The sequence below is a fragment of the Sciurus vulgaris genome, assembly GCF_902686455.1.
Source record: "Sciurus vulgaris genome assembly, chromosome: 9".
NCBI lineage: Eukaryota > Metazoa > Chordata > Mammalia > Rodentia > Sciuridae > Sciurus > Sciurus vulgaris.
The window spans coordinates 133,116,387-133,134,985 of record NC_136469.1 but is presented as its reverse complement, the minus strand read 5'-3'; the positions used below and the strand labels follow the sequence as shown (position 1 = coordinate 133,134,985).

The window sequence follows — 18,599 nt, the reverse complement described above, 5'->3', positions numbered from 1 at the left end:
TCCACTTTCAAAACATGCTGAATGACATTCAGGCTACACACCGCAACTATTTACATACAAAATAGGAAAAGTAAATTATATGTGCATACTAAATAATTGACTTTTAAAAATACCACTGAATATTGAGAGAAACTAAAGGATAACTGGATATAGTTTAACTCAGTACAAATTAATGCATTTGAGAAATATTTACTGAGGACCTAGGATGTGACAGGTAATGTCCCAGATGCCGAGGAGTCTGGAATAAACTAAATAAAATCCCTATTACCAAGGAAGATTTCATTTTAGTCTAGCATTCCAGTTATTTTAGAGTTAACTTCTAGAAGGAATTCAATGTTGAAATAGTTCTAAAGTAGATAATACATAAAACTAGCTAAAGTTCACTTTTATACTAGAACATTCCTCCCCTGTCCTATGTTCAATACTGAAAGAGTATTTTTTACTAGCTTCTAATTACAAGGGATTGTATAGCTGTATTTAGATGAAGTAAAATTTTTCTCATTCCTGAAAATATCTAATGACAGTGGCATTTCTATAATCTGAATAATTAAATATTAAAAGAGAACTAATCATTAAAAAGGAGAAATAGATATATAATAGCTCACGTAAAAGAAAAATAACAATTCAAATAAAACAATTCTAATCCTAGGCTGCTAAATAGCAGAGAATGGAAAGTTTTTTCTTTATCTTTGTTTTGCACAATCCTGGGGATCACACCCAGTGCCTTACATATGCCAGTAAGCCCTCTACCACCGAACTACATTTACCAGCCCATTTTTTTCTTAGTATTTTTAAAAAAATCGACATGCTCCTCACCTAGAACACCTTTCATCTCATTAATTTATTCTCGAAATGTACAGATATTTCTTCAAATGTTCATAACACAGAACTAAGAGATGTGCTATTTAATTTCACTGAGCTTCATTGTCCCTACCTATTAACATGATAGTACAGTACTTATCTCTTATTACTGTTTTGGACCTGAATGAGGTAAGGCACATAAAAGGCTTAGCATTCAATCATAATTGATGATATCAATCATCACCATTATTCCAGGTATTAGTAGTCTCAAATATAACTTGTATTTATCATTAGTACCAAGTTAGAAAACTCAATAAATGCTGGGTGTGGTGGCTCATGCCTATAATCCGGGTGGCTGAGGAGGCTAAGACAGGATGATTGTAAGTTCAAAGTCAGCCTCATCAACTTAGCAAGGTCCTAAGCAACTGGGCAAGACCTTGTCTCTAAATAAAAAACTTTTAAAAGGGCTGGGGATGTGGCTTAGTGGTTAAGTGCCCCTGGGTTCAATTCCTGGTACCAAAACAAAAAAACTAACTCAATAAGCAAACTATAATAAAATATTTTTTTAAATTATGTTTGTTAAGAGATGATCAACATGATATGTTCCTTACTCTAAGCAATGGATTTCAAGTATCAGTAATACAAATGCTACCAACATCCAGAATTCCTAAAAATGACTGAAACTGGGAAAATTTCAAAAAACAAGTTTCACTAACACAAGATGCTTCATCAACATTTTATCTGCAATTCCAAAGACCTATAAGTATTTTCTGTCTTTAAAAACACATTTCTTCCCTTTTATTTCAAAGTAGAGTTAAGAGTAGAACTCAAAATACAACAAATCAGTAAATGGAATTAAGACCATTAAAAATTAAGATCATTTAAAAGATATTATTTTCTAGACCCATCCTGGTCAGACCATATTAGAAATCAAATGATTCTATTTGAAGGGGGTGGGGGTGGGGACAACAAAAACTCAAGTAAAAGGCTGGGGATGTGACCCAGTGGTAGAGTACTTCCCATAAACAAACAAACAAACAAACAAAACCCCAAGTAAACAGAAAAACTCTTACATTTTAACTAAATCCGGAAAGTGATGATTTTAACTAAATCCGGAAAGTGATGATGGACTATAAATAAAGGAATTAACAAAGATAAGACCTGAAGTAAAGCAAAAACACTAATAAGAATCTTCAATTTAAAAACTGCAATCTTTCAAAGGATCTTGAAGAAAACCAAGAAATCCCAAATGGAGAGGTCACTAAATATCCAAGAACACTCACCCAACCATTGGTAGAAGACCTCTTGGAGACCCAGATGCTTGAATCAGCTGAAATAGTACCAAGTTTTTACTGATTACTCTTAATAGGGCAATGGAGCACAGGCTAACTCCATATTATCAAAAATTAAAGGTTATTATTATCGATAATTCCAGTTACTACCATTACAAAAGACTCAAAGGACAATGAGTAATAAATTCCAAGGTTAATGAAACTTACATGTGCATATGTGCAAATGTGTATATTTCCTCCAGTTCTCTTAGTGCCATAAGTCAAATTACTAAGTCTCATTTAGTATATTGGCAGAAAAAAACTTTTTTCTAAATTAATGTTATAAAAATCTTAAAGAATTTAAGAATGTAAAATATTTTTAACATTGGTTTGATAGAAAATTTTGAAAAAATAAATCTTTTTTTTTTCAAGATAATGCAAATTCCTCAATACTAAGCACGTCAGTAACAGGAACGGTTTTTAGTACCTTGCACTTAAAAATAATATGACTCTTAACTTTAAGCCTTTGAGTTACACTAAAGAGTCTTCTAATCAGAGGAATATCATATTTCAACACATAAAAGAACTCAATAACACTAAACAAGACCCTCAAAGGTGAAGACTATTTTCAACATTATTGATTAAAACATGGAAGTTACCAGTTAATAGAAAATATCTAATGGTACCTAATTCTAAAGAGGAATTAAACAGAATCAACACCAGAAGATAGTAATGTATTTATCTCTAGAAGCTGAGGGACAGGATTAATCACGCCCACAACAGACACCATAACTTACTCCAAAGTTCCATACATTAAAATTAAAAACAAAATTAAAAAACATTCTACTACTAACGGAATGGCCAAGAACAAAAACTAGAAGATTCTATATTTTCCCAAGTAACTAAAATATAAAAACTACTTCTGCTCGACAGATGCATGACAAGTAATGAACAAGTAAACAAGACTCATTTCGTTTGAACAGTTTATACAAACAAGTAAAAAAGAACGGATTTTTTAATGTCAAGTAAGCATAGTCAAGTTAACAAATAAATATTAAAATAGCACGCCAGCAAATATATTCCAACCTGGCTGTTAAATGATTGAACTGTTACATATTAGGGATAAGCTTACAATATAATCTATGTATAATTTATTGAACATCCAAACTAAGGAAAACCTGAAGCATAAAAAAGTGTTTTAAAAGGTCCCTTTAGCAGAGAAGAAGAATGTATGATAAAGTCAGGGAGTGATGAGAATACCAGAAAGAAATGTCTAATATAAGATTAGCACTCAAGAGATTGAGAATCCTACTATCCCTAAAAATATGAAAAAGGGTAAAGAAATGATTAAGAGAACAGGGATTGACATAAAAAATAACTGTGAGAAAAATTCAAACATTTTAGATCTCTACGGCAGAATTTAAATGACAAAATATACCAATATTACCTTTCTTTCGAAAGAGTGCATTTAGGTAATTTTCTGCTTGGCATTCAATCTTATCAGTGTTGGACTGGCCCTGAGATGACAGCTCCTCTGTTGGTGTTGACTGTGAAGAATCAAGAGATGGTATACAATCCTAAGATTACAAGAAAAACAACATACTAAATTACCTTTTATTAAAACATGGAATTCCATTAAAAATGACCCCCCAAAAATTCTCTAAGTACTAATTTGTTCTACCTTATGCATATTAAATTATATCAAAGGAACATAAAAATAATTAGGTCATGAGTCAGGAAAAAGGAAATTTAGCTGCTAGAGGGCCCAAATAGCTATTCCTTAGCAAAACTACACTAAAAAAAAAAAAAAAAAAAAAAAAAAGCAATTCTTAGCAAAACTACAGTTAAAAAAGAGCAGGCAAAATAGAAAATGTTAATAAATAAATCAACTATATGGCATGCCAGCATGCTAACCCAATCAGAGGTATTTTTTATAAATTAAAAGACAAAGCGGATGTGTTTATCCACTGATCTGAACAAAATCAGTACAAATTTTTCTTCTCAGCCCTTCTCACAAAAGTAGGTAAGGAGTTAGGATTTTCTGGCATTCAAGATGCTGACTGCATAGTTTATGTCCTGTATACAGCAGACACTTGCATATTTCAACATTTACCCAGGAAATATTTATAGCAGCCAAAAGACTTCAGAAGAAAGTGAAAGGCTAAAAACTAGTAGCAGTATACCATCCCCTGACTACTAATTCCTAAAAAATCAGACTGTAGGATGATCTCAGAACCACCCAAGTGGGCTTTCACACTCACTCTTCTATACCTAAATACCAAACTGATCTGAAATGAATTCCACGAGTCAGGGAATAATAATAAATATGAAATAAGTCAAAGATGAATTTTCTAGGATTTTTCACCTGCAAGGTAAGCTAAACTAAATGTTGGACTTTCAACATAAGACTTTAAAAATATTCTTTTCACTTAACAAAATCAAGTTTTTAAACTTTAATTCAGAAGAAATTAAGTTAAAAGAAAAAGAATAAAATAAAAATAATTGTTAGAATTGTGCAATTAGTTTAAAAATAATTTATGGCACAATAACTTACACCGACTGCTTCTCTCTGTAGGTTACAAAATGAGCATTTTTCATCCATAGACCAGTCAGTCAGCTCTTCTGGTTCACAGTCTTTAAAAGAGGAAAAAAATATACATTAAAATATACTACCTTTATTAAAATCAATAAAAGTACCACTCTCCACAGCAATGGCAAGAGAAAAACACAAGAAAAATGAAAAAAGAAAAAACTTTAACTACTAACAGTAAGGGTTCGAGAAGACCTAACCTTACAATTAAACTATGACATCTAGAAAGAAACAAACAGGCCACAAAGGGAATAATTTTACATTATTAAAAAACCAAATAGCAAGAACAACAACTTGGTTATAAATAAACAAAATTTCCTACAATAGGGTTTTAAGTATCATGGAAACTTTTCAAAGATTTAATTAATTTTATTTTTATTTTCTCTATGAAAGAAATCAGAACAAAAATGGAGACATGGGGAAGAAAGGAATAGATTTTGCATATCACGAAAGGTTTGAGACAATGGAATGATGCCAAAGAAAACAAGTACCAAGTCCCAGCTCAAAAATCAGGTTAGATATTTATTACATTTTTGAAGGCTCTGTTATAATCAGTTAAACAAATAAGGCATATTATTCAATACAAAATATGGGTTTTTTCAGAAGGCTATTCCTTGTAATTCAATGGTTGAACCAATGGCTGAACTTTTAATATACATTAAAAGTATACATTACTTTATAAAGTAATGTATACTTTTAAACTTTTTGGAAAATTAAAATTTTTGGAAAATTTGAATAAAATCTCTTTCTTCTAGAAATATTTCATTCCCCTTGCCTTTATTTTCTAAGGCTGCTCTATGACCAGCGGACCAGAGTAGAATAAAACTGGAAAGTAATTTTCCAAATTACTGACCTATGTCACAGGTAGAAAAGTATACTTTTATACTTTATACATTAATATACATTAAAAGTTTAAAAGTATACATTAATATACATTAAAAGTTTCTGAAAAACAAAGTTTCTACTCAAGAAATTTTATTAAGGTATAATACCATTGTTATTCTAATTATTTAGTAGAGACCTTGATTTTGAAAATTAACCTTTGTAGTAGAATGTCCCTGCAATTTTTTCCCAAATTCATACAGAGAACCTCAAATACAAAATCTTTAACATCTGAGGCAGTTACATGGTAACTAATCTGAAAAACATTGCTCTGCTACAGAAATTTCTGTGTCTGAATATACTATGTTATTGAATAAACTACAGGGAAAAAAGATTAGTTTTTTGAGAATGATAATGAATAAAATACTAGTAAGACCCAATCTTTAAGACCTCTCCCAACATTAATCCAAATACAAAAATAGAAGATAATAGGTTGGAAGTATAGGGTAGTAATTTCTTCCTTTGATTTCCACAGTTGTAAACAAATAGTAATATTTACATAAATTTGGAAAGGGTAGGAAATGGGTATGGCCTAGTATAGTGTAATAAAAAGGTAGATAGATTTGAAGTCTCTGAAAATCTGGGATGAAAACAGCTCTGCAAAGAGTTGTAACCTTTAGTAAGCCACAAAAATACTGTTTTAATTGCGTTATGTGTAAAATGAGGATATGGCCTAACTTGTGAATCAAATGAAAAAAATGATGAACATGTTATAAAGTAAAAAACATCATGCAAAGGCTAGTCTTTAAGGACTTTACTTCTCTCCTCAGAATATCTTTTCTCATGTCATTAAAAAAAAATAAATACATATTAACTATATCTCTCAAAGAGCTTTAATTTACAATTACCAACACTTGAAAGCAACCAAAGAATCTTTAAGCAGGAGAATGGATAAGCAAATTATGGTACATCCACATAAGGCAAGTATTATTCAGAAATGAAGAGAAAAGTGCTACTGAGCCACAAAAAAGAGAGACCCTTAAATACATACTGCTAAGTAAAAGAAGCAAATCTGGAAAAGCTATACTTTATGATTCCAAATGTATGATATTATAGAAAAGCCAAAGCCTTCCAAATGGTAAAAAGCTCTACTGTTTTCCCCCAGTTGAGACAGAAGGGGAAGGTATGAAGAGAACAGTACAAGAGATTTCTAGGGCAGTGATAGCACTGGACATCATTCTATCATGGTGGACATATGATATAGTATATTTGGAAAAACTCACTCAACTGTACAACACATAAAGAATGAGCCTAAATAAAATTAGGGACTTCTGCTAAAAATAAGGTACTAGTACTGGTTCAACAAAAGATGTTAATAAAGGAGCCACAGATGAAAACTCTGTACTTTCTGCTGAATTTTATTTATAAATGTATAAATAAATTATACATAAATTAATAAATTTTATTTAAAAATTGGAATCTCATTATATACTTAGGCTTACCTATTACAAATATTTGCCATGCTCAAATGTACTTCTAAATAACTATTAATAGGTAAGTTCAGTTCATCAAAAATAATTTATTCAGCAATAAATTTAAGCATGTTTCTGTAATCATGGTACTCCAAACACTATAATGATTATATTTAGGTAAGTCTTCATATGAGTATGTATTACATAGCTACATATGTGATTAAAGCTGATATAATTTATATAGCTAACAATAAAATAGTATTCAATTCTCGGATTTTAATTATATAATACAATCATTTATTCACATTAGAAAACTGATGGCCAGAAGAAATTGGCCTACCAATAAGACTTCAGAAAGGATTAAGTAAAATATAAAAATAAGAACAAATATTTGCTTTAAAAGTCCTATGTGGCAAGAGAAGTACATTTAAGGCAGATGGAGAAAGAGAAGCACAGATAACTCTCCTTCCTCAACCCCTTCCGCTCCCCCCAAAAAAAAGCATTAAAGAGGTTATAAAGTGCAACCTTTCTGGACATAATAAATATGTGAAGTTTATGACATTCAAAGTTTCTTTGGAGACCTCAAGTCCAGAAATGAGAAAATAGTTGTTTTCTTCAAAAGGGTAAGTCATGAGACAAACCAAAGAGAGAAAACTAGAACTTCTGCTTTGTTTCCAACAAATTTAAAACTAGAAGAAATCAAAAAACTCTTTCAAAGACCACTCAATTTGGAGGTGGTTGTGAATTGAATTCAAGAATTAAAATGTAAACTTCTCAAAAGAATAGTATGTATGATATAAATGTCTTCAACTTTAAAACACAGTGCGCCAAAGTTGATTTTTAATGTAGAAGGATTAAATTAGGAATGTTTTTCTAAGGAGATGTGCAAACTAAAAGACTAACATATATATATATATATATATATATATACACACACACACACACACATTATATACACACACACATATATATATAAACTATGGATTTAATTTCATAATTAAAAGTAATTTATAGAAATGTACAAAATTTTTCTGCTATCCAATTTATTTGACTACTGAGTTGCTAAGAGTAGTAACAGTTCAGATCTCTAAGGATATCCATAAAAGCATACATTAGTCCATTTCATTCCTACATGCAGATTTTGTACAGTGAGAAATGCCTATCTTTTACTGAATCTAAATAGCAAATCATTTTTAATAATGGTAACAACAAATGAAGCACTCTTTTATAGAAGAAGACTAGAAAGAAGCCAAGCTGTCTAGAGATAGACGTTTAGAGCTATCTGTAATGCGGAGTTTCTACATGCTTTCAGTTTGTTTGTTGTTGTTGTTGTTTGTTTTGTTTTGTGGTGCTGGGTTTGAACCCAGAACTTCATGCATACAAGGCAAATACCTTACCATTGGGTTCCACCCCCCAACCCCTGCATGCTTTCTGAAGAGGCTCTATACTTTCACAGCACTAGTTTAATTTTCCTTGAAAAGAAAAGCATAGCTGGCTTTGTCCTCGCACGTACAGATTTTACTGTAACTAATATCATTACTATTTAGCCATTAACTATGATTAGAAACTTTTCATTAAAAAAAAAGCAAGAAAAGGAAGAAAGAATTTACCTAAGGCACTTGAAAGAAAAAAAAGTTGAATATCTGGCCTTAAAAAGGGCAATGAAGTAAATATGTGCATAGATGTGAGAAAAAGACTGCCTGAAACCCAAAGCTTAGCTAATTTATAGCTCTCCCTCTCCCCCAAAAAAGGATATGTATAAGACACATTTCAATTAAAAAAACAAATGGAATGAGATTATACAGGCATGGGATATTAAATGAATAAATTATAAACTTTACACAATAAAATCCCATACAGTTACCAAAAATTATGACCCAGAATTTTATATACCCAAATGACAGTCTAGTGAACACACACAAGAAGCACAAAAATACATATACTGTGTACATAGTATATTTATGCAAAAATGGTAAAAGAAGTTATCCTTGGGTTACAGGATTGGGGTAAGTTCTTTCTAGCTCATCTGCGTTTTTAAAAATGCACGTTATTTGTAATATAAATAAGTAATCTACGGGGTTGGGAGTACTGCTGAGTGGTAGAGCACTTGTCTAGGATCATGCAGGAGGCTGTGTGTTCAATCCCCAACACTGCGAATCATCATCACCATCATCATCATCTTCAAAAAATAAAATTTATTTCTTTAGAACATTCTGTCCTTTGTATAATAAACTAATTTCTGAAGGAGCATAAACATGTATACCTTCACACACACACACACACACACACACACACACACACACACAAATACATAGCTATATAAACAAACTGGGAGAAGCAAAAGGCTGGGGTCACAATTTGTGATCTGGTTTACCCGGCAAGAAAGGAAACCAGAGGAAACGTCATGCAGAGGTTAAATTCTTGATTATTTAAGACTTTTCCTTTGTTCATTCCTAAGTTCAGCAGAAAAACTGGTGCAAGTATAGTTAACAGTACTTATATTAAACATATTTAATTCAGTGCAAACTATGATAAAATAAGAAATGATTAAAATTTAAAAGTTTAAAAGAAAACTCTCCATAGCCATAATAATGATAAAACACTAGAGCAGCCACATGTTGGAGTTTCCATCCTTAAAGTCATGTTCTGCAAAGACAATTAATTCATCTGACTAAAGACTGGTGGTTGGACAGTTATCGTTCATAAATACTTTCAACTGACTCTAAACTGAGGAGAAAACTTTTATTCACACCACCACTATATTACTCTCTTAACTTAAAACACTTCTTTATACAGAAGAGAGAAGGACCCTTAAAAATACCTTGGGTCTCAGTAGCATGGAAGGTATCAATTACAATGAAGGTACCAAAGTTAACACATAAAACTGACCAGATACAATACCTAAAAATAATTTAATCAAAATTAAAGTAGGAAACCTATACTACTCATTTTGCAAATGAATTGTACTATAAAACTTCATATATGTCTACAAAAATGTTTTCTCCTAGTGCTCCATGTTTTCAAGCAAGCAATAAGATAGCTAACCTATGGTATCACAGCAAATATATCACAATTATATCAAAAATTTCCACCAGTATTTATGCTAGAGTTTTTGGAAGAGATGACTACAACAAATACTACAACAAATAGCAAACAGTATTACATAAATAAAAAACTCTGAACACACAGGCAATATTTCTCAGAGTGGCAATCTGATTTCCAGGCTGCTTATATTATGTGGAACAGGAGATAAGTGTTACAAACCATTGCTGTACAGTACCAAGGGTCCAAGAGCTTCAATGGTTTTTCAAAAACTTCTGAGCACTGATTAGTTGCTAGGAATACAGAAGAGTATATACCATGTTCCTGATCTCAAGATTTAAAAACCTCCATGTCCTTAAAGCCAAGGGTAATATATCTAGGATAATCCACAGGTGCTTTAAAAACTAGATGGGAAAGATTGAAAAACTGCTGTCCTTATATATCTGTAAGACCCCATCCCAAGGTTAGTTTACTAAAACAGGGTTATATGTGTAATAAAATTATTATAAATTTGAAACCCCAATAAAATTAAAAATCTTTTGGCTCTATAATTTTATAAAATTGGGTAAAGTTTAGCTGAGAGTCAACACTATTCTATAATACATAATATGATCAATATCACTAAAAATTAATACTAGATTAAAAAATATATGAGGCCCTTAATTTACTTAGCCATAGACCTTCTCATTCCAATGAATTTTAGTAGGAAAAATATAGTGTGCCTTTTTAAAAAGTTTCATTAAAAAAAATTTTTTTTCTTAGTTGCATGTGGAAACAATACCTTTATTTATTTTTATGTGGTGCTGAAGATCAAACCCAGTGCCTCATACATGCTAGGCAAGCGCTCTACCACTGAGCTACATACACCCCAGCCCCAAAAAGTTTCATATTTTTAAATTATATAATACATGTTTGATATTTAAGAAAAAACATATCAATCAAAATGAAAACTATCCACAGTGCATACTTCAAATACAATCATACTGAACCTCTTAGTGTCTTTTCTTTCTAGCACATTTTCAATAAAACATATATACTCTTCCTTTTTAAAATAAAAACAGAATGAAACAGTATATAATAAATGCACAGCAACTTAATTTCATCAACCTAACAATCCTTGCATATCATTCATTACAAAATTCAACAACATAACTCTCATTGGATGCAGATAGCCCAATTATGGATATAAAATAAATAACTTATTAAACAGTCCCTATTTTTCAATATATAATAGAAGAAAAAAAGAAAAAGGTAGAAACAACCTTGGAAGGACTGTTATGGGCAGAACAGTTATATATATATATATACATATGTGAATGGGGGAGGGAGGTGTGTGGGGGAGAGAGAGAAAGTTAGAGGCATGTATATAAATGCCTTCTGCACATTTACTTATTTTCTTGAGATTCCTAAAAGTAAAACTACCATGCAGGTATGTATGCTTTTAGGCTTTTGATACTTACTGATAAACTCTCCTTAAGAAGGTTGTAGTAGATTTATGTAGGGGCCCTAAATCGTACAAACCCAATCATACCTTGAACACTCTTACATTTTATTATTAAAAATAATTACTTTTAATTTGATGGTCAACCTTTTCCACTGGAATAAGATGCAATACAATGTGATGGTTATCTTAAGAAAACACTTGGGATCATAATCTGAGTCTAAAATAATAAACTATACTCAGATTTTAAAATATGAAATATTAAAGAAATCTTATAAAATTATATAAACAGTAGCAGTAAGCCATTTTTGGCACACACACAAAAAAATAGTATTAGTATCGTTTAAAGACATAAGTTTGAAAACAAAATGGTAACATTAAGATGAAATAAATGCTAGGACTATCCTTTAAACAATTGAGAAGGAAATCAAAGTAGGTCATATTTAATAAAGAAATGTATTTCTGTTAAGTTTAAACACAAATTTGTCTGTTATCAATTATCTTCACCATCATTAGTTAGTATGAGTATTTCTGCCAAGGACACTTCTCCTTTGATCAACAGTAATAAAGGCTCTTACACATCTTCAAACATTATGCCAGTGAAGAGCTTTGCCTTACAAGCTTAAGTGACTTTTCCAAATTCAGCAAAAACAAGAAAAAAATTAGTCTCCTGACTTGTAATCAATATTTTTTTGTATAAATTCTTCCAAAGAATATCTTACTGCAATTCTAGCTCTTCAGATATTTGAAAATGTCCTGACACAAATGGATAAAATGAATGTATAAATTAATTTAGCTATAGATTATCTAATATTCACAGAAGTTTCAGTACAAAAAAATATTAAAAGCACATACAAATTTTAAAAAATAAAAATTGGGGGCAGAGCTTTTAAGAAGACATTTAATCAACTGAATTGATTTAATTAGTTTGATATGTTTAGTTGATTTATTTAAATCCTATCCATGAGTAAGTTAGGAAAGGTAACTGTAAAATAATTCAAATCAAAGTACATTACTTAGTCAAAGACAAATTTCATTTTCAATTTTGATTTAGTGTAGCAAAATTTTACAAAGATATTAGGATATAATGTAACACATCATGTTTACTTATTCACTTAAAAATACTTTTAAGAGAGACCATAAGTTCATATTTAATAAAGTTACTATTCATTTTTCATATGTTAAATGGGGCAGGAGCTTAAATTTTAAAATAAAATAAATTTTAAAAATTACCTTCAAATAAACTGAGGTCTCTTCGTAGCCGTGGTCCATAAAGCCCTTCTAAAATACTCTCAAAACCTGTGTTTTCAAAGAGAGAAAAGTGTATTAACTACTGGAAAAGCTTTATTTTACAATAGTTAAAAATCATAAGTTTTTGTTTATTTTATTTTTATTTTTTTATTTTTTTTGCTACTAGGGCTTGAACCCAGGAGTACTCTACCACTAGGCTATCTCTCTGGCCTCTTATTTTTTTGAGGCAGGAACTCACTAAATTGCCTCGGCTGGTCTCAAACTTGTAATCCTCCGACCTCAGCCTCCCTTTTGTATCCACCAGCATTATTAATTTAACATACTGTGTTTTGCCCTGTAGCTTAATTAAACTGAACTAGGCAAAATATGCTGAAATAAAGTCATACCATTAGAAATTATATGAGTCTAAAGAAACTAAAATATTCAGAGGCAAAAACACACTACTAAAACAAACACCTATGTCACTCAGAAATATTCCTTGTTTAGGACATTCAGCTGTGGCCCCTGCAAAGACCAGACTTCTCTTGTTTGTGTGTCAGGCTCCACTTCTTCCACAACCAGGTCTGACAAACTCGATATGGCTGAGACCCAGAACTCAGTAAGTTGAAAATGCATAAGACAAAAATGCAAGAGAAAAAATCCTCTGCCTTCAGAACAACTGAATGGGAGGAAACAAGCCAGCAAATCCTAAGGAGGCGTGCGCTGCCAACATGCACTGTACATTCCACAAGCATTGCCTTTTTAATTGTATTTCTTTTAGCTCTTTGACTTTGTAAGATGCAAAGAAGTTAAATCTGTTTTAAATGACTGTGCTGCCTCTTTTCACATCAAAGAATCAGGGAATACTAACAAGGAAGGCCACACCTGCTTCTACCATCTGGCTGTCTAGTTGGCAGGGAAAGAAAAGAACTTCCATGTTGGTGAAGAGAGTTGAGTGGGAGGATGGTGAAACCTAGAGTAAGATCCAAGCTGATCCAAGATGTCCTGCGTGCTATAAAATACAGTTTAATCAGAGTGCCTTTTCATTGTTGTTGTTGTTGCTCAGTAGTGTCAAGGACTAGAGATCTCAATGAGATCAAATCAATTTTATTAAGTGAAAAAGTACAGTAGAGAAAACTGAATTACACCAGAGTTCAAGACTTCAGATGTCAAAGAATTCTATATGGAAGGGAAAATTGTGGACTAGAGACATCAGTACGTTTCAGGTGCTCTGAGACTGAATCAAACCAACAGGTAAGTTCTGCATGATGAACTGTCTCTGTTATTTGTGGTTATTCTATCCTCTCAAAGTGGTGCTAAGGATTGAACAGAACACTTGGAACACATTAAGTGGGTGCTTTTTTATTAAGATTTTAGAATTTTTTACTTGTTCTTTTTAGATATATATGACAGTAGAATGTATTTTGACATATTATACATTGATGGAGTATAATTTATTCTGATTAGGATCCCATTCTTGCAGTTGCACATAATGTGGAGTTACGCTGGTTGTGTATTCACACATGAACATAGAAAAGTTATGTCTAATTCATTCTACTGTCTTTCCTGATCCCATCCCCATTCCCTTCCCTTCATTTCCCTTTGTCTAATCCAAGGAACTTCTATTCTTGCCTCCCCCAACCTTATTGTGTGTTAGCATCTACATATCAGAGAGAACATTCAGCCTTTGGCTTTTTGGGATTAGCTTATTTCATTTAGCATGATAGTCTCCAGTTCCATCCATTTACCAGCAAATGCCATAATTTCATTCTTTATTGCTGAGTAATATTCCATTGTGTGTGTGTGTGTGTGTGTCTCAATAAATCTCAATCACAATTTCTTTATCCATTCATCTGTTGAAGGGCACCTGGTTTGGTTTCATAGTTTAGCTTATTGTGAATTGAGCTAATGTAAACACTGATGTGGCTGCATCACTGTAGTATGCTGGTTTTAAGTCCTTTGGGTATATACTGAGGAGTGGGATAACTAGGTCAAATGGTGGTTCCATTTCAAGTGTTCTGAAGAATCTTCATACTGCTTTCCATAGAGGTTGCACCAATTTGCAGTCCCACCAGCAATATATGAGTGGTACCTTTTTCCCTAAGTGGATACTTTGACACTGAGATACAATCCACCCTGGAAAACATCATAAAGAGAAAGCAACTCATTATAAAGACTCATAACAGTGGAATTGCTATCCATCCCAACAAATCTCAATAGGGAAATACAGGAAACATAAGAATACAAGTGAATAAGACACCTCCAAATATTTGTAATTTCCAATAACCAAATCCATCGATGTCAAAGTGGAGGAAATACCAAAGATTTTTAAAAGTTGATGGTTAAAATGATCAGAAAATTAAAAGAACTAAGGTACGAACTCAGGAAGATAATAAAAGACTTGAAAGAACATTTCAATAAAGAAAATAGTGATTCTGAAAAAGAACCACCAAACGGAAATACTGAAAATAAAAAATTCAGTAAGTAAAATAAAAAATTCAGTGGAGAGTCTCACCAATACACTAGATCAAACAAAAGAATATTAGGGCTCAAAGACATGGTAGATGAATTAGAACTCTCAGGCAGTTATAACGGTAAAAAAAAAAAAAAAAAAAAAAAAAAAAAAAAAAAAAAAAAAAAAAAAGAAGAAGGAAGAAGAAAGGAGGAGGGAGGAAGGAAGGAGGAGAAGGAAGGAAGGAGGAGGAGGAGGAAGGAGGAAGAGGAAGGAGGAGGAGGAAGAAGAAGGAGAAGGAGGAGGAGGAGAGGAGGGGGAGGGGAAGGGGGAGGAGGAGGGGGAGAAGGATGATAATAATAATAATAATAATAATGATACATGAGAGCTCTGGGACATTAAATGACCAAACTTAAGGTTCACAAGTTTTGAGGAAGAAGAGGAAATACAGACTAATGGCATAGAAAACTTATTCAATGAAATAACTACAGAAATTTTCCCTAATCCTTAGAATGAGATGGACAGGCAGATTAGAGGCATTGAGTACCCCAAATAGATATGACCAAAAAGAACTACTCTCTCACAGTTAAATACCCAAAATTCAGAACAAAGAATTTTATTTTTATCTGCTTATATATTTTTATTTTTTTAAAACTTTGTGGTGCTAGGGATTGAACACAGTCATTTTCTTCAACAGAGGTACATCCTAGCCCTTTTTATTTTGACACAGGGTCTCGCAAAGTTGCTCAGGTAGGCCTCAAACTTTGCAATCCTCCTACCTCAGCCTCCCAAGTAGCTAGGATTACAGGAATGTGCCAATGCACCTGGTAAGAAAGAATTTTAAAAGCTACAGGAGTGAAATGCCAAGTCACTTAAAAGGCAAACCAATCAGAATAACAGCAGATTTCTTAGTTGAAACTCTAAAGGCAAGAAGGGCATGGAATGATGTATTTCAAGTCCTAAAAGAAAAGAACTACCAACCTAGATGATAACATACAGCAAACTGATCCACCTAAATCAAAAAAAGAGAAATAAAAGCCTTCCAATAAAAACCCTAAACTAATGGAATTCACAACCACTAAGATAGAAGCAGAAGATACTTAAGGGACTCTTACAGAGAAGATAAAAATAACCAAGACAACACAGGAAAAGAGTAAAGCTCATTAGCACAGTACATAAGCAAAGAGAATTATGAACAAATCAAACATTAAAATAAAATGATAGAAAACAACACATATCTCTTTGGATTAACCCTGAATGTAAAAGTTCTTAAATCTCTAATTGAAAGACACAGACCCACAGACTAGATTACAAAACAAGATTCAACTGTATGTTGTCTTCAAAAAAGAAATCTCACTGGCAAAAACATTCACAGACCTACAGTGAAAGGATAGAAAATTACATTCCATGTAAATGGAAACCAAAAGCAAAAAGGAGTGACTATTCTCATATGTAACAAACAGACTTCAAGCCAAAATTAGAAGAAACAAAGAAGATCACTACATATTAATACTATGTCATTTACAGGAAAATGCATGGACCTGGAGAGCACCATGTTAAGCAAAAATAAGCTACACGGATAAGTATCATAAGTTTTAGCTCACATATGGAAGCTAGAGGGGGAAAAAAAAAAGATGTCATGAAAGTAGAAAGGAGACCATTAGGGTAGAAAAAAGGTATCAGGGGAGGGGGGAAGGGGAATGTAAGCATGTACAAATATTCCACTATTGGTGCTCTTCTATACAATTAATTTTTAAAAAGAATTTTAAGATATGAGAAGTGGCACACACCTATAGTTCCAGCATCTCAGGAGGCTAAGACAGGAGGAATTCTATGTACAGGTTTCTATGGAAGGTTATCTTTTAAACTTTTAAAACACAAGCCTCTACTGGCAAAAATTTGACTATGTGCCCTTACTATCTCTATCTATATGTTGAAAACAAAAAAGGAAATAAAAATGAAATTTAAAAGTTTTAAATGTCTGTATATTAAGTCTTCTTAGTAATCATTAGGTTATCACTCAAGGCATATGTATTATTTACTTACTGCTTCATAACAAAAAAAAGACCATAAACCTAGGGCCTTAGAACAATACAAATTTATTTGTTCACAGTTATTTAGCTCAGAAGCCTTGGCACAATGTAGCTGTTGTTGCCCAGGGTATAATAATGGTACAGTAAAAATGCTGACTAAGTTGCATTCTCACCTGGGGGCATGGGAAAAAATCTGGTTCCTTGAATTCTGTTGTTAGGTCTACAGCCATACTACCCTGAACACACTCAATCTTGTCTGAATTCTATTGTTAGCAGAATTCAATTTCTTATCAATACAGGAGAAGTCCATGTTTCCTTGATATGAGCCAAGGGCCACCCTTAGGTCCTAGAGGTCACCTTTACTTCTTGATGTATGGCTTCCTCCATTTTCAAGCTAGCAACTGTATATAGAAGTTTGAATATCTTAATTCCCTTCTACCACCAGCAGGAGAAAACTCTCTATTTTTAAAGGACTCACTTGATTAAATCAGGCCCACCTGATAATCTCCCTCTTAAGTCAACTGTGCCGTATAACATAACCTAATCACTAGTCAGAGGGTGGGAATGGGGTAGAGCATTGGGGTACTAGTTGGATATAGGGCCTAAGTTTGCCCATCACATCATAATACACACTTTAAATAAGGTTCGCTATTAATGACGGTGGCTCTAAAGTCTCCTATTAAATTCCCATCTTGATATGTTTCAATATTTTAGTTCTACTTCTTTTCAAATATAATTAAAATTGTATTACTATTACCTCATAATATTCTAATAAAGAGACTACACTAGGATAGAAAAAAATAGATTTCAAACTTAATTCTTATTCACTTAAGCTTAATTTTAACTACCTTTTTAAAAAAATATTTTTAGTTATAGGTGGACTATCAAATCAAACATTATAGAATGAATGCATTCTCTTCCATCAGAATAACTGAGATGTGACCTTCTGAAAAATAATGAGTATTAAGTTATCTATTTAAAAATTACTAGAATAGTCACTCTTGTTTTAAAAAGTAAGCATCACAAGACATTCTAATTTTTTTTTTTCTATCCTTTGGACTGAGTAGACTATATTGTAGACTGTTCATCAAAAATATGGTCCAGCTTTCTCTTAGAGTGTAAAAAGCTGGAAAGAAAATCATTCTCATCCTAATAAGAAAAAGCTGAATACAAAGAGCATTACTTAAATCAGTTGGAAAGTTGAGATGGTAGGGCAATCCACCAACTTGAAAATGTATGAAGAGGACAAATGACTCCAAAAGGAAGTGGCAGAGTATGGAAAGAGCACCATCATGCAGGTGGGTTAGAAGAATTAAATTAATATCTTAAACTAATTGGTAATGGATCAAGTGTGAACTAATATGAGAGTACAGGACCACTGGGAACTGCAGATAGCCACTCCTCAGTTCTTTATCATGGACATCACCAACAGTTGACAAGAAAGT

At 32.3% G+C, this 18,599-nt stretch overlaps 1 protein-coding gene across 10 annotated transcripts in view; it reads right to left on the bottom strand.

The window, feature by feature from the left end:
* Positions 1-18,599, bottom strand: part of LCORL (ligand dependent nuclear receptor corepressor like) — a 132,870-nt gene that overhangs the window by 93,755 nt on the left and 20,516 nt on the right. For 6 of the 10 annotated variants that reach the window (XM_079154238.1, XM_079154236.1, XM_079154240.1 and 3 more), the window contains exons 2-4: positions 12,673-12,738; positions 4,627-4,706; positions 3,520-3,649 (exon numbers count right to left, since the gene is read on the bottom strand). In XM_079154238.1, the coding sequence (XP_079010364.1) occupies positions 3,520-3,649; positions 4,627-4,706; positions 12,673-12,738 (276 nt within the window). Of the gene's footprint in view, positions 1-1,739; positions 1,963-2,084; positions 2,132-3,519; positions 3,650-4,626; positions 4,707-12,672; positions 12,739-18,599 lie in introns of those variants that run through there. The other 4 variants (XM_079154243.1, XM_079154245.1, XM_079154244.1 and 1 more) reach the window with 4 other exon arrangements.